The sequence below is a fragment of the Mytilus trossulus genome, chromosome 11, assembly GCF_036588685.1.
Source record: "Mytilus trossulus isolate FHL-02 chromosome 11, PNRI_Mtr1.1.1.hap1, whole genome shotgun sequence".
Lineage (NCBI taxonomy): Eukaryota > Metazoa > Mollusca > Bivalvia > Mytilida > Mytilidae > Mytilus > Mytilus trossulus.
This window is the reverse complement of record NC_086383.1, coordinates 15,905,240-15,921,713: the sequence shown is the minus strand read 5'-3', so window position 1 is coordinate 15,921,713 and position 16,474 is coordinate 15,905,240. Positions and strand designations below refer to the sequence as shown.

Below are 16,474 nucleotides of genomic sequence, written 5' to 3'. Positions count from 1 at the left end.
TCCCAAGTTAACTTTTGACTGGTCTGCTCAACACTAAGTTAACTTGTAACCAGGACCGCTCTTCGTTGAATAAAAAAAATATTTTTAATATCTTTGTTTCGTAGTATAAACATCGAAAATAAAGTAATTTGAAAATTAATACTTCCGTTTAATGAACAGGATTAAATACAAATATTTGAAAATAAGTACGCACAGAACGTAACACAAATTTATTTGTGATCTGACAATCTATCTATTATAAAAACGATCTCGGTTACAAAGATAACAGGCACTGAATATATATATATATTCCGAGATCAAATTCAATCATTTGATGTATATTTTTGAAAAGAAGTATATTTGATGTTAGGTGTATACGTCCTTGTTAGTTATACATCCTTGAACTATGCAGCCACAATCAGCAATAGTTTAATTCATTTACATAATGACTACAATTTTTTGTTCACCTACATTAAGGGTGCAAGCATGTCCTCTTTTTACTCAAAATACTGATACGTAACAAAATTTCAGTAGTTTTATGCCTCCAGTTGACTTGTATAACAAAATTATTTGACCGCATCCACCAAAACTGACCATATATGCACTTTAATTTGTAAATCTATATACCCGCATAGTAAATCAGCCATATTTTTTATGTCAGGATTCAATGTATAATACAATCATGACAATGGACAGCAAAATTGCAATATAATAACAAAAAATGTTTGTTCACATCAATTTAGGATACCAGCATGTCCTCATTTTATTCAAAATATTGATACGTAATATAATAACAACAAAGTTTTGTTCGCCTAAATTAAGGGTGCCAGCATGTCCCCTTTTTACTTATAATACTGATACGTAACAAAATTTCAGTAGTTTTGATGCCTCCTGTTGACTTGTACAACAAAATTATTTAACCGCATCCACCAAAACTGACCATATATGCACTTTAATTTGTAAATCTATATACCCGCATAGTAAATCAGCCTTATTTTCTATGTCAGGATTCAATGTATAATACAATCATGACAATGGACAGCAATATTGCAATATAATAACAACAAATTTTTGTTCACATCAATTCAGGATACCAGCATGTCCTCATTTTATTCAAAATATTGATACGTAACAAAATTTCAGTAGTTTTGATACCTCCAGTTGACTTGTACAACAAAATTGTTTGACCGCATTCACCAAAACTGACCATATGTGCACTTTAATTTGTAAATCTATATACCCGCATAGTAAATCAGCCTTATTTTTTATGTCAGGATTCAATGTATAATACAATCATGACAATGGACAGCAATATTGCAATTTATTAACAACAATTTTTTGTTCGCCTAAATTAAGGGTGCCAGCATGTCATCTTTTTACTTAAAATACTGATACGTAACAAAATTTCAGTAGTTTTGATGCCTCCAGTTGACTTGTACAACAAAATTATTTGACTGCATCCACCAAAACTGACCATATATGCACTTTAATTTGTAAATCTTTATACCCACATAGTTAATCAGCCATATTTTTTATGCCAGAATCAATTTAAAATACAATCATGACAATGGACAGCAATATTGCAATATAATAACAACAAATTTTTGTTCACATAAATTTAGGATACCAGCATGTCCTCATTTTATTCAAAATATTGATAAGTAACAAAATTTCAGTAGTTTTGATACCTCCAGCTGACTTGTACAACAAAATTGTTTGACCACATCCACCAAAACTGACCATATGTGAACTTTAAATTGTAAATCTATATACCAGCATAGTAAATCAGCCTTATTTTTTATGTCAGGATTCAATGTATAATACAATCATGACAATGGACAGCAATATTGCAATATAATAACAACAAATGTTTGTTCGCATAAATTTAGGATACCAGCATGTCCTCATTGTATTCAAAATATTGATACGTAACAAAATTTCAGTAGTTTTGATACCTCCAGCTGACTTGTACAACAAAATTATTTGACCGCATTACTAAAACTGACCATATGTGTATTTAATTTGTAAATCTATATACACCATGACCTACCCGCTTAGTATTAATCAGCCATATTTTTTATGTCAGGAATCAATGTATAATATAATCATGACAATGGACAGCAATATTGCAATATAATAACAACAAATTTTTGATCGCATAAATTAAGGATACCAGTGTGTGCTCCTTTTATTCAAAATATTGATACGTAAAAAAATTTCAGTAGTTTTAATACCTCATGCTGACTAGGAAAACAAAACAAGTTGACCAAAACTGATCATATGTGCACTTTTATTTGCAAATCTATATACCCGCATACCATTGTACCGAGCGCCTCAATGTCTTCTCCTGGCGCTCCTGTTCACATTTTAGTAGGACCGTAAATGTACACGTAATCAATAATATTGGAAAACTATTAATGCAAAAATATTCTGATTAAATTGAGAATGTCAGAATTTCATCTCTTTATTCATAATAACAGTCAGATCATATATAGGAGTTCATGATGGTGTACGTGTAAAACAAAACTATTATGCCACATCATCAAAGTACCAACACTGACATGTCTGAATTCATTTGTACTATTTTACAATGATTTAATAAAAAAAAGTATACGAGGTTCTCTTCTTGGAATCTATTATGTCGGTTGATTGATTTTGTTTATAGTTAAACGGCAAGTGGCAACTATTTCATTAGAGCGCGCATTGAGTATAATTTTAGGATGTCCCATATAAATATCGGCAATGACAAATCTCTCGATAAATCTGACGAATTTGACAAGATTGTTGATAGTTTTACCACACCGTATGCTGACGGACACTATACAATATCTGTTAGAATATTCTGCGGGAAATAGAATAGTAAATCCAATGCAGATAAGTTGAATATCAATGAAATATCCATGCAAGTATAAATTTATGCATAAAGTAAAATTTAGGAAGGGACAGGTAAACAACGGGGAACGAAGTAACGTAGACAATGTTGCCGATATCCCGTGATATAAGAATATTGTTCCGATGCGTTGGATAACCTTTCTATCCGCCTTCTAATAAAAAAAAATATATATCCATTTTTTTATTTATATAAGAATACAAGTATATCAAATAAAAGAGAGCATTTGTATAATATCTAGTAGAGTCTAGCGAGTAAATAATAAATGATATCTGTGGAAAAACAATGCGAATGTTGTTTACATATTTTAATCATGCGGAAAGCTCAAGGCTGATATGAAAACTCTTATAACGATAATCTGTCATAAGCAGACCTGACCTGTAGAAAAGATTCCAGGATTAACGGTTTATGAGTTAACAATGAGAATATAACAAACAATGTAGGAAAAGAGTTGTTTGTCTTTATCGTTTTTTGTTATGAAGAAGATGCATACATTTGATAAATAGTGAATAGGGTAGTAACTCTTACGAAGGAAATTGTGTGGCTAAGCAGGGTGATATTTAAACGCGCATATACTGTACATTTGTACGATTCAGTGAAAGAAATATCTAATCGACAATTTTCGTAACAAATAGTTACCGGAAGAACAAAACTGATTTTTTGATTGACCTCGTTCTTTTTGGAATTCTTGCGATTATATTAGTTTTTTTTATTCTTTCCTGCTTTTGTTTTAATCGGTATATGTGATGTTAAGTGTTAACTAGTTATATGTATCCTCAAGACGTATCTCTGCATCGGGTGTTTTATTTTTTCTTCTAAGAAAAAAAGAACAAATGAACAAAAGAATAAAAAAGAGTTTCATAAGGTTATAGCTAGAAGACATGGTAGAGAATATTGTATCATCAAACTCTTTCAAACAAGAGGAAAACCTAATTTAACTATATTGCATATTGCAAGACAGATCGTATACCTCTCCTTTCACAAAGGATAATAATTGCAACCAACCAAAATCAAAACATTTACAAATGTAACATACATAATGTCTCTATGACTTCTTAAATCAGGAAACATACAACATCAAGGTTAAAAGGGGGTCTCTATTAAAAGATCTTTTGAATAACTTTTGTCAAAATATATTGTATAAAGGCAGCAGTAGTATACCGCTGTTCAATAGTCATAAATCATTTTAACTGAACAAATCTGGATCACAATGCAAAGCTATATAATAAAATAGTTAAATTCACACAACACATTATATAATAAAAGTTTAATTTTCTGAGTTTCCTCCCTAATACTGGCTAAGTCGACAAAATGAATAGTTTTAAAAAAAAAAGAAATACAGTCGTAAAAAAGAATAAAAAGTAAAATAACAAAAATACTGAACTCAGAAGAAAATCCTATCGGAAAGCCCAAAATCACCTGGCACAGTTCTTATTGTCTTTATAAATATGATAAGTATTTAATATGAATTACATACTACTCTCCAATTTTGCACATTTCGTTAACAATTTTAAACGTTCAGTTACTGTTATTTCAAAATTTTAGACGGACGAAGACATTTACCTGAAGACGATTTGCAATTTTTTTTATTTTGCTAAACTTATAAAAGTGAATGATTTGAAATTTTTAAGGTTGATGGTAAATAATGTTTTTTTTGTTCATTGAGAGAATCTATAAATATACTGTATTGTTAATGTTGTAAGGTGATATAATGTGTTTGTATATATTCACGCCATCAGTATAATATATTCGTCCTTGGTAAATAGTTTGCAGGTGTGTTGTATTAAATGACGCATTTGATAAATATTTCGATCAGAATTTAGAACATTAGCATACTGACATATTTTCAAATTTAACTTAGAATAAAAATCCCATGTTCTATTAAATTACATCTTTGAAAAATGAAAGAGCTGCCTAAATAACCTTCTCGTATTCAAACTGGTAAATGGTAAAAATAAATCACACTTATTTGCAATTCATGCTCTGTAAATGCATTGTCTCCACTTAAACAAAAAATATCTCGGTTTCTAAATTTCATGATCCAGTATGAACCCAAAGCGATGTGTTACAATTCCCGCTAATATGACTTTCGAAGTGGGTTTGTATCACGTGTTTAGCTCTCTAATAGCGGTCGGCAACATTTTTGATGTACATTGTTACAAGAAACACGTTTTTTTAAAAAGCATATGGTATCTAATTTATGATTTTTGAATCAATTATAAATATGTTAAACTGCGTTCCAAATAGAAACATTTAGGCAACTGTTTCAAAAAGTTATCTAGGATGACATGGATAACCAGCGCATGCAAGTGAATACAGTAAAGCACCTTTAAGGTTTGATCAAATTGTCTTCATAGTTAATGAGAAGGGAAAATTTTAACATAGTTGTATATTTTTACACAAGGTGTAAAGGAATATTCATATTTAGATAAAGGCAACAGTAAAATCGAGAAAGAAAAAGGGAGTGTGTCAAAACAACAATAACCCGACCATAGAGCAGACAACAGCCGATAGCCACCAATGGGTCGTCAATATAGCAAGAAACTATCGCACCCGGAGGCGTACTTCATCTGGCACCTTAAAAAATATGTGTCCTAGTTCAGTGATTATGCACGTCATACCAAACTCCTAATTATACACAAGAAAATAAAATTAAAATTCATACAAAGCTAACAAAGACCAGAGGCTCCTGACTTGGGACAGACGCAAAATTGCTGCGGGGTTAAACATGTTTATGAGATCTCAACTCTCCCCTATATCTTTTGCAATATGGAAAAGTAAACGCATAACAACACGCACATTAAAATTCAGTTTTAAGAGAAGTCCGAGTCCGATGTCAGACGATATAACAAAAGAAAGTAAACAAAATGACAATACTACATTTATATAACAACAGACTACTAGCAAATATATGAAAATAGTTTTTGATGGACAATATGACAATTAGAGAAAGTTAATAACATTGAGAAAGGAAATAAGGAATGCGTCAAAGAGACAACAACCCGACCATGTAGCAGACAATAGCCGAAGGCAAACAATGGGTCTTCGATGTAGCGATAATTCCCACACCCGGAAGTGTCCTTCACCTGGCCCTTATTATATGTATACTAGTACAGTGATAATGAACGTCATACTAAACTCCGAATTATACACAAGAAACTAAAATTAAAAATCATACAAGTCTAACAAAGGCCAGACGCTCCGGACTTGGGACAGGCGCAAAATTGCAGCGGGGTTTAACATGTTAATGGAAATTAACCCTCCCCATTTACCTCTAGCAAATAAAGAAAAGTAAACGCATAACGATACGCACATTAAAATTCAGTTCAAGAGAAGTACGTGTCAGATGTCAAAAGGTGTAACAAAAGAAAATAAATTAAATGACAAAAATACATAAATTACAACAGACTACTGGCAGTTAACTCACATGCCAGCTCCAGAACTCAATTAAACTGATTGAAAGATTATGTCTTCATCATATTAATATCAGGCACAATCTCTCCCGTTAGGGGTTTAGTATCATACTATCATAAAATATATGAGAAGAACATAATCCATGTCAAGCTAACAATTGTTTTATAGTTCCGGTGCAAATTCCCTAGAAATGAATCAATACTTAAGCCAACATATGCAATATTTTATGACCTGACATCAGTATCGTGACTATATCCCTTCTTAATCAGTCTGTTCAAAGGTTTTGTAAGCTTTTGAGGTGTGTGCTGACATTGTTTTGCTTGGTAAAGAATATTACCATAAAAGATTGGATGTGAAATATCTGAACGTATAAGATGTCTGCATGCTGAGCAATATTTACGAATTATTACCTGATACCGACGATAAAATTTAGAAAATGATTTGACTAGTTTGTGATATTGAAAACCTTGTTGTAATAATTTTTCAGTATTACGTTAATATATCTCGGTAAACTCTAATTCGTTGTTACATACATGAGCGAATCGTACAAGTTGAGATATATAAACACCATAAGATGGTGACAAGGGAACATGACCATCTAAAAATGGATAATAAACGATTGGAAATTAAAAATCATCTCTTTTATCATAAACTTTTGTATTAAGCTAGCCGTTAATGATATAAAAATCAAGATCGAGGAAAGGGCAGTAGTCGTTATTAGTATTAGCTTTATTTAAAGTAATTTCAACAGGATTAATTCTTTAGTATACATACTGGAGTCGTCATTATTGACACCCAATATATCATCCAAATATATAAAAGTATTGATGAATTTCTGTATAAAATGTTGTTTAGATGGGTCTTTTCTAATTCTAGTCATCAATTGTAACTCACAGCAATACAAAAACAGGTCCGCAATAAGTGGTGCACAATTATTTCCCATTGGAGTTACAAAAACTTGACAATATACAGAATCTCCAGGTCGAACAAAAATGTTATCAAAATTCAAAAATCGATTCAGAAGTCATAAATCGATTCAGAGAAAACAATTTCGGATGACAGGCTAAAACCGAGGGAAACACATCAACTACAAGAGAAACAATAAAGGAACAACATCAACACTGAAGGGCTACACAAAAAGAGTTCAAACGACAACAAAAAGATAAGCGAATTAGTTAACAACAACTGCCATATTTCTGACTTGCTACAAGACATTTTTAGAAAAAAAACTTGGTGGATTGAATCAAAATTATTCGTTAGCTAAACCACCTGCGTATATAGCAATATTAAAAAAAAACATCGCTCAAATGACAACAATACATGACAGAATAACAGCACAAACAAACATGGCAACCCCAAGAACACTTATTACAGTAAAACGAACAAATGAATACATAAAAGTCATTACTACATGTTACCGCAAAAAAATAGCAAGTCCCTTTTCGATATATACATTGTATCATTGTTGTTTTGATTTTGAATTTTGAAGCAATCGTGGTCTAGATAAAGAAGCATTATATATATATGTAAGACTGCGATTATTTGGTATTTGGTCTATTTTTGCTTTGTTTGCTGCTGTTTTTTTTTTAATTTTGATTCGGAAGGGTGATACAGAGCATTAATAAAAAAAACGTATGATTTTGTAAGACTATTTTTAATCTGAGAATTATTCAACAAAGATGCAACTTGATACATGAAATTTATATTTTAAATACAATGTAAAAATATGTCACCCGTGAAAACTCTCTAAATTGTGATCAAAACAATTATCAGGTGCATAATTAAACATAAAGCACCTGCAATTAACATTTATCAAGGACTTTAAAAAAAAAAAAGATGTGGTATGACTGCCAATAAAACAACTATCCACAAAAAAACAAAATAATACAGACATTAACAACGATATGTCACCGTACGGTCTTCAACTATAAACAAAGCCCATACCGCATAGTCAGCTATAAATGGCCCCGATAAGACAATGTAAAACAATTCAAACGAGAAAACTAACAGCCTTATTTATGTAAGAAAAATGAACGAAAAACATATATGTAAATAGGTAAATATCAAGGACGACTATTTGATACTGATGTCGTAATTTTATACAAAAACAAAATATCACTTTACAGTATAAACAATACAATACATTTAAAGTTCTATTTTAATGAACATAAAAAAACATGAATCACCACCCAATTTAAAATGTCAAATCATAACTTGAATAAGTTTAACAAAGTACCCTTCTTAAAATCCTCTGAATGTCGTTTTTCCAAGTATACATAGAGAAAATCAGTTCTTACCATGGTACAATCGATATTGTATTGATAGCTTAGTTGCACCTATTATTCATTGGTTTTCTTTTACATAAGGATCCATATTATACAATGTGTGATAAAAACTTGCTGGTCACTAAATTGCTTAGATTGCAAATAAGTCTTTAAATCAGGAAAATCTGATGCGTCGACACGGTCAGGGCCAGGCAAAACAATATTCGATAAAAAAGGCTTGATTATGTCAGTTTCAATGATTTCTACAGATAAGAATGTTACCTTCCGTTGGTCATTCTTTTTTACGGACAAACTTTTTTAATTTGTCTTTTATATATAAATCAGAAAATGTGGTATGATTGCTAATGAGACAACTGTCCATAAGAGACCAAAATGACACAGAAATTAACAAATTTCGGTCCTCTTTCTGCCTTCAACCACGAGATGAGCCCATACCGCATATTCCGCTATAAAAGGCTCTGAATTGACAATCGGAAACAATTCAAACGAGAAAACTAACGGCCTTATTTATGTACAAAAAATGAACGAAAAACAAATATGTAACATATTAAAAACCACAACCACTGAATTACAGGCACATACATTTTAGTTTAGAATGGGGTTTACTTGGGTAAAGTAAAGAACAGTCATTTTTTAAAATACTATTGCAAGATGAAAGAGATTTAAATTGTATGTACTCAAAAAGATCTTTTGAATATTTTAGTATCCAAATATGACTTACGCTATCTCGTGAAAGGGTGGTTCACAAAGGCCTGGCTTTTTTCGGGATTGTTAATTAAAAGGAGGTTAATAATTGAAAAAGATGTTTCCTGGTTCTTTATCTCTGGTCGAAATTCCAAAGGAACACAATTCAAACATATGATTATCCGGATACTGTGTATTCATTATTAATCGTTGGATACCAATGTTTGTGGGTTTCGTAATACTAGTGACACAATAATTCAAATGTTAAACGAATTACAAATTTTCCATGGCTTTATGTACACAGATTGCCAAACCATGAAATCAAATATCCAAGAATATGCAATTTGTCCTCAATCCTCGAAAATTGATACCAACGAAAATAATGTATGTCTTGCATGAATAGAAATATCTCATATCATCACAGAGTGTGATATGAAAATACGAAAATCACACCACCAATTGCTCCCTCCAGTGTAGAACGTATGTAAAAAATCCCTACTCGGACACACTGTAGTGCTTTCGATGTCCTCGTTTACTCAAACTAACCAACGAATTTTCAAAAATCAAACTTTGGGTGAAAGAGAAATATATTTAGCCAATTTTAAGCCAATATTAACCTATCTGTTAATTAAAATTAAAAAAATATGGATTAGTGAGCACCACGGCATCATAATAACAAGATTTAAAAAAAACAGGGGTTATTTTTGGAGAACAGAGGTCATTTTTTAAGAAGGCTTTAAGGGTGTTGGCATGAAGAAAGATGATAAATCTAGAAAGTTACTTACATGTAGGGTAATTTATTTAGAAAGCTGAGAAAATTGCAAAATTCGGTAGAACTGAATTTTAATTGGAAGTCTGACACCTTATACATCATTATAAAACGGTATTACGACATTTTCACTGGCTATTCGTTAGGTCATTGATGACCGTCAAAGGTTACGATGATGTACATTTCGTGTGCAAAATACTAGAACAACGATTCTCGAAATGCTAGTTTAACGCAATGAAAATTACTAGGTTTAATTACTTTTGAGAATTGGATATCGCTTGATAATAACTTTCGTTACTTAATTCAAATAGTAATGATACATTCGGCAAAGGCAAGTGTATTATAATATTGAAATTAAATAACTCGAGTTAATACAAAAAAACGATATCTATTCTCACTCGTTATCACACCTATAAATACTTCCTCAATGTCAAAAACTTAACTTTTACAAAAATCTTCTCGTCTGAAACTACTTGACCAAGTTCATTATAGACATAGATAACTGAACACTGCAAATATGTTCAGTAAAAAAAGATCTACAAACAAGTCACCATCACCAAAACAGATAATGTTGAGTTCTATTCTTGTCTTTAATGTTGAAGGGTGCCCTTTGTTTGACATGCACTGCAGCCAATAACATAAGGAAGTGACATAGGTTCTTTTGAAACTCTATAATATTTAATGAATTCCCATAACTCGGGAACGTAAAATCAATAATTTCTAAAAATTCGAAAGGGATAATACTTCAATAGACAATTCACAGAAGTTTCAAGTAAATTGGTAACAGCGTTTTTGAGGTTTTGTCCGACATGCTGACGTTGAACGAATGGACAACGGGGTACCATAATACGTCCCGTATAAAAGTTCAATGGTTTACCATGACTTTTTTAGTCTTCTCTATACCTTATGTTCCTAACATAGCAACACTTCTAACAATAGACAACTAAAACACAAACGTATGTTTGTCGATTAGCTTGCTGCTTGTGTTTATAGAAAACAACAAAGATAGCTAGACTGTAGAAACAAATAAATTTCAAATTAAACAAAAAATAATTCTTAACATCAGACTTGCGATTCATAAATCATAAACCTAATTTCTTCGACACTTTTAATCTGTTTTCAATAGAATCAGCCACATAACCATCCTTACTAGAATCGCTTTTCCATCTACCATGGCGCTTCCAGCACCTTTCGTTAACGTCAGAGTTAGCCGCCGAAGTGGCACCACCAGACCTCAAAGAGTGCAAACCAAGGTTTAACTCTGGAGCAACTAATTTCAAACGCTTCAGTATGCATTCTCTAGCCGTGCTATAGCTGATCGGTTTATTAACCTGAATTAAACCAGACTTGTTCTTAGATTTATACAATGGACGAAACAAATACTTGTCTGAAAAAATATCTAAATGCGCCATTCCAACATACTTTAATAACATGTCAAAGGGACAAGCCATTGATTGACCTTTAGAAACCAAAACTTCATCTCCAGCTCTATATTGGTCAGTTTTGCTCTTTTTAATCTTTACAACTAAATAACTATCCTTAAAAATAATGTCGTTACATTTCAGATTACTCAACTCACTAAATCTAAGAAAAGCACTATAACTCAATAAAATCATAGCCAGATCCCTAACTACTGTTAAATCATTCGACCCTTGAAACATAGAACATAAACTTATCAAATTGTCATTGGAGACAGGATCTTTCTTTACAACTGGAGCTTTAGCAGTACGTTTAGCTGATTCAACTATGTTTTTTACAAAAGAATTCTCTGTAGGATCTAACTGACCTGACATGTCATGGGCCCATTTAATGGAATAAAAAACACTATTGATAGTACTGTATGTAGCACCTGAATCAAGCAAATGAACTAAATATAAGGAAACATGAATAGGCGATGCTGGCAAATAAGTCAAATTATGTTCATGCGAAAATGCTTTCCATTTTTTAAAAGCATAGTTATATTTTCTAACAGTACTGTCACTCCTGGAATCAAGCAGTCTCAACGAAAAACTCTCCACCAAATCATGTAAAGGATGATCCTCTCCGATACCACTATCCTCCATGGCTTCTGTTACAAAACATCCAAGCGTTAACCCTGTACAAAAAATACAAAATAAAATCAATCAAATCTGATCTTAAATGCAATCAAGGAAAAGTTCATATATTTCCCAAATACACCATTATTTCCCCTTCCGGGAATAACAGGACTAATGCTCATTATTTGATGCTCGTCTTTTATGAAATGTTTCAAATTTCCAAAAATATCATGTAACATCAACCAATAAGGTGAAGAAATCCACAATGGAACTACCAATGTACAATTTGCCTTATCACTGCACAGTTTTCTTATAACCTTACAAACAACATTTGGTGGTGGTACTAACCAATTGTTTTCACCAAACCAATTTTGTGAGAATGCATCAATTTCTTCTGTATTCTTACACCAACATTTAGAATTAAATCTCGAACATTTAGTGTTGTAATCTGTAGCAAATATGTCTATTGTATGTTTACCCCATAACTTATCTAACATTTGAAATACAGATTCTTTAATACCCCAGTCGTCGCAATCTGAATATCTACTCAGACCATCAGCAATTTTATTTTGTTCTCTTGGAATCCAATGTGGTTTAATTTTTATATTGTTCTCTGAACATAAATAATTTAGCTCACAAGCAATGTTTTGCAGTTCCGGTTTTTTGCTACCATTTTTAACTATACTAGTTACATTCTTATTGTCTGTATTCAATTTTAAACAATGGTTTTCTAAACATCTTAACGAACTTTTCACTGTTCTGCTTACTGCTTCAAGTTCACGCCATGTTGAACTTTTACCACTTTCCAATACTGTCCAACTTCCTACTACAGTATTCAAACTGTTACCTGGTAATTCTAGACCACAGTCAGTCAGAATTTCTAACGAGTCACAGACCGACTCGGCACATATGCCATCAACTGCGGGCACAATATAACCCCCAAAACCTACTTCTGAGGCATCAGTAAACGCCACCAAATCACATACATCTGACTCATGCAGATCATTACCTTGCTCATTTAACTGTGTTACTGAATTTAACCAGTATCTGAGCTCCTCGACAGGCGGGGCTGTCAGAGCGACAAGTGACTTCCAACTTGCCCTTAATAGTATACAGTTATACAATTCTCTAGTTCTAAGCCTAACTAGATTACCTAACACAGCTTGCATTGATATAATTTGGCCAACAATTCCGGCAACAAACTTTGCACTGTGCAACATTTTACCTTTTCCGACACAGAAAAGTATTTTACTGATAACATCAACTAATCTGTCAATACGTTCACTGGAAACTCTAAGTTCCCCGAACTCCATATCCCATACCAAACCTATCCAGGTCATATTTTGCTGCGGATACCAAACACATTTTTCTTCAGCTATTAAAAAACCAAATTCAGACAAACTAGATCTTATATACGAGCTAGCTCTTTCAGCTGATTGAAAATCATGTGCACCTCCAAGCCCATCATCAAGATACATTATTATCTTCAACCCCTGATTTCTCCAGTATTTTATCACTTCCTTAAGAACTTTGGTAAAAATATGACCCGCACTGGCCAGACCAAAAGGAAGAACATTAAATGCAAAGTTCTTTGTTATACCATTGAAATCCCAACTGAAACCTAAATAAGTTCTATGTTCCTCTAATATTTCCAAATGGTGATATGCACTTTTAAGATCATATCTAAACAAAAAATTGCCTTTCCCAAACAATTCTCTTGCAACTGTACCATCTTCAAATTTAAACCTAAACTGGTGTATGCATTCGTTGATATGCCTACAGTCCAAAACTAAACGGGGCTTCTTTGATCTACTAAAAGCTACCGTTAAAGGATTAACCACAAAAGGTATATCATTAACTTCTGAAATGCAACCTTTTTCTGTCAATTTAAAAATCTCACCAATAACGAATTCACCGTTATCCCTAGCAGATTTATTATTTCTCAATACAACATTTTCTGGAAGTACTTTAAACGGAATACCGTATCCCTTTTCTATAACACTTAAAATATACATGCTTGTGTCTATATCTCTCCATTTGTGTATTGATTTTTTCAATTTACCTACAGGTGTGAGTAAACTTGAATTTACCGTTAACTGGCTAGACACCTGTTCGATACGTTCACGCTCGAGTAAACAAATACTATCATCATTCATGAAATACTGTAAAGACTTATCAGTAAGGTGATTCGTATTCACCTGAAAACTATTATCATGTACTAAATCTGAGCAAATGCTCCTTAATTTATTAACATTAAATAAATTTGTACTTAACTTTCGTTTTTTCTCTGGACATTCAAATTTCCAGTGACCAGGCTTGTAGCAGTTATAGCAAACTCCGGGCCTCCCACTTGCCTTCCCATTTGCATCACTAGAAGTAGCAGTTGAAGTTGGCCTGCTATATGGCGTTGGTCACTTCTTCTTGGCTTTCTCCGATTTTGTTTTTCTCTCCGCTCGTGTCTGCGCTCTAAGAATCTTACGGTCGTCCTCTGAATCATCTGCGAGTGGATTCCCTGTATATTATTGTACAACTTTCCATCCCATCTCGGACGAATCGGCCATTTTCACTAATTTCTGTCTATAGCGTATTAGTTGCATACCTTCAGCTATTTTCTGCTTGGCTAAGCTGGCACTTGGATCCCTGGACTCCAAACTGGCATCAGCTTCCTTCAAAGTAACGCTTAGTTTGCGATTGAATTTGAACTGATCCTCACACGACTTTCTTTGAAACTTGTAATCATCATTCCCTGAAAGCTCATTATGTAATCTGCTCATTTGTAGCTCAGATCTCTCCTTCTGTTGATGATCGAATTCTTGTAGCTTTATAGAAAACATCCCTTCCATTTGCGACAACAAATCATTCTGCGTTTTTCGAATTTCCTCCCCGACAATCCGCTTAACACTATTCTCGATGTCCGGATCCATCATGGCACTCAGAAAAAATTTGATGTTCACTCAAGTAAAGCAGGGCTAGAAATGACCATATATACACCTATCATTTAACACAATAATTTTTCCCGCCCAAAAAATTCATAAGCCTTCGAACTACTACGTGAGAAGACAATTAATTCCCGTTACACTACGTGCCACGGAAATTAGGAATTTGCTTTGACCATACAAGTTGCAAAGTGGGAAGGGATAAGAATAAGTTGTAATCACTTGTTTCCCAATCAACTATTCAAAAAAAGGTTGAAATTAAGAAACAAACCATGAAATGAAGTGAAAAAGATTATGATTCTCTTGCACTTTGCTCTAAATTCTTTTCATAAAGGAGCTAATAATTTTTAATTTAATACTGGAAAGTTGTGATAGAATGATTACCGAACGGAAAATATCATGAAGGTTAGTTTTGATCAATGTAGTATTATGTTTTTATTATTTATTAGAAATAGATAATATTTTCAGTGATTTAATTAGAGGTATAAACTAGAAAAAAAAATCAAAGTCTAGAATACCTTTTTTTCTTATTAAACTTGTATGTAAAAAAATTGTCTAAAAACCCGAACGATTTAACGGTTGCTCTCGAAAAAAAAACCAGGACAATAATAAACACTGCATTGTTGGATAAAATTGTTGGACGAAACTGTGCTTCTTTGTAGATCAAAACAAATAAAATATTGAAAATGAGATGGAAAGTAATGTAAAGAACTATTTTAATTACGAAATATTAGTTAATTGAACTTATCGCATGTTTAATCACTCGAAAAAGTCCGAACTACACTCGAAAAAATGAACGGCGTCACTTGAAACGCCTCGATCCTAGCAGGATAGTATACCTACCGTTTGTCTGTAATTTAATAGAAGTGTCATTGCATTAACATACACAACATTTATCAATTTGTAAGCATTAATATAAAATATTTCTGTTTAAAACCAAAACAATAAACTTTACAATTTAAAACATCGTTGTTTGATCCGATATTTTTTTCCTTGTGATCATAAGCATGATAAGTGAGGTATTATTCAAACGTCTTCTTATTCTTATTACACCTTAATGAATGTGCTGAAGTAATTCTTTATGTTTATACTCTTGAAACAATGTGTGCATGTGTAGCTTAAGAGCAATGCAAGCCATGCATGATTTAAATATAGCAATGATAAGATGCATTTTGTTTGAGAATGCAACTCCTTTTTTATGTAAAAATGTTAAAGTAAATACCAAACGTACCATTATTCTTTTTCAAATCTTTCTTAACGAAAATACATCTACTTGCATCTTTTTACAAAATTTGCATATGTCAAATATATATAATTAATAACATAACCACAGCAGTAAAACGAGCTTTGTGTTAGATATATTTTCTCTTAAAAAAAGAATTAAATAAAACTAGAAAATATCATTGGAATGGTAGAGGTTGAATGTCCCCTATTAGTCTTTGTTCAATTTGCACTTTTCAAAAAATGTGCAGCATTAATAA

The 16,474-nt window shown here is 32.4% G+C and overlaps 1 protein-coding gene across 1 annotated transcript; it reads right to left on the bottom strand.

Annotated features, from left to right (window-relative positions):
• Positions 1-11,103: 11,103 nt before the first annotated feature.
• LOC134689771 (uncharacterized) lies at positions 11,104-14,072 on the bottom strand. The gene is made up of 2 exons (XM_063549741.1): positions 12,380-14,072; positions 11,104-12,116 (listed from the first exon to the last, which is right to left on the bottom strand). The coding sequence occupies exons 1-2, from the start codon at positions 14,070-14,072 to the stop codon at positions 11,104-11,106; spliced, it is 2,706 nt and encodes a 901-aa protein (XP_063405811.1).
• Between the last annotated feature and the right edge of the window lie 2,402 nt (positions 14,073-16,474).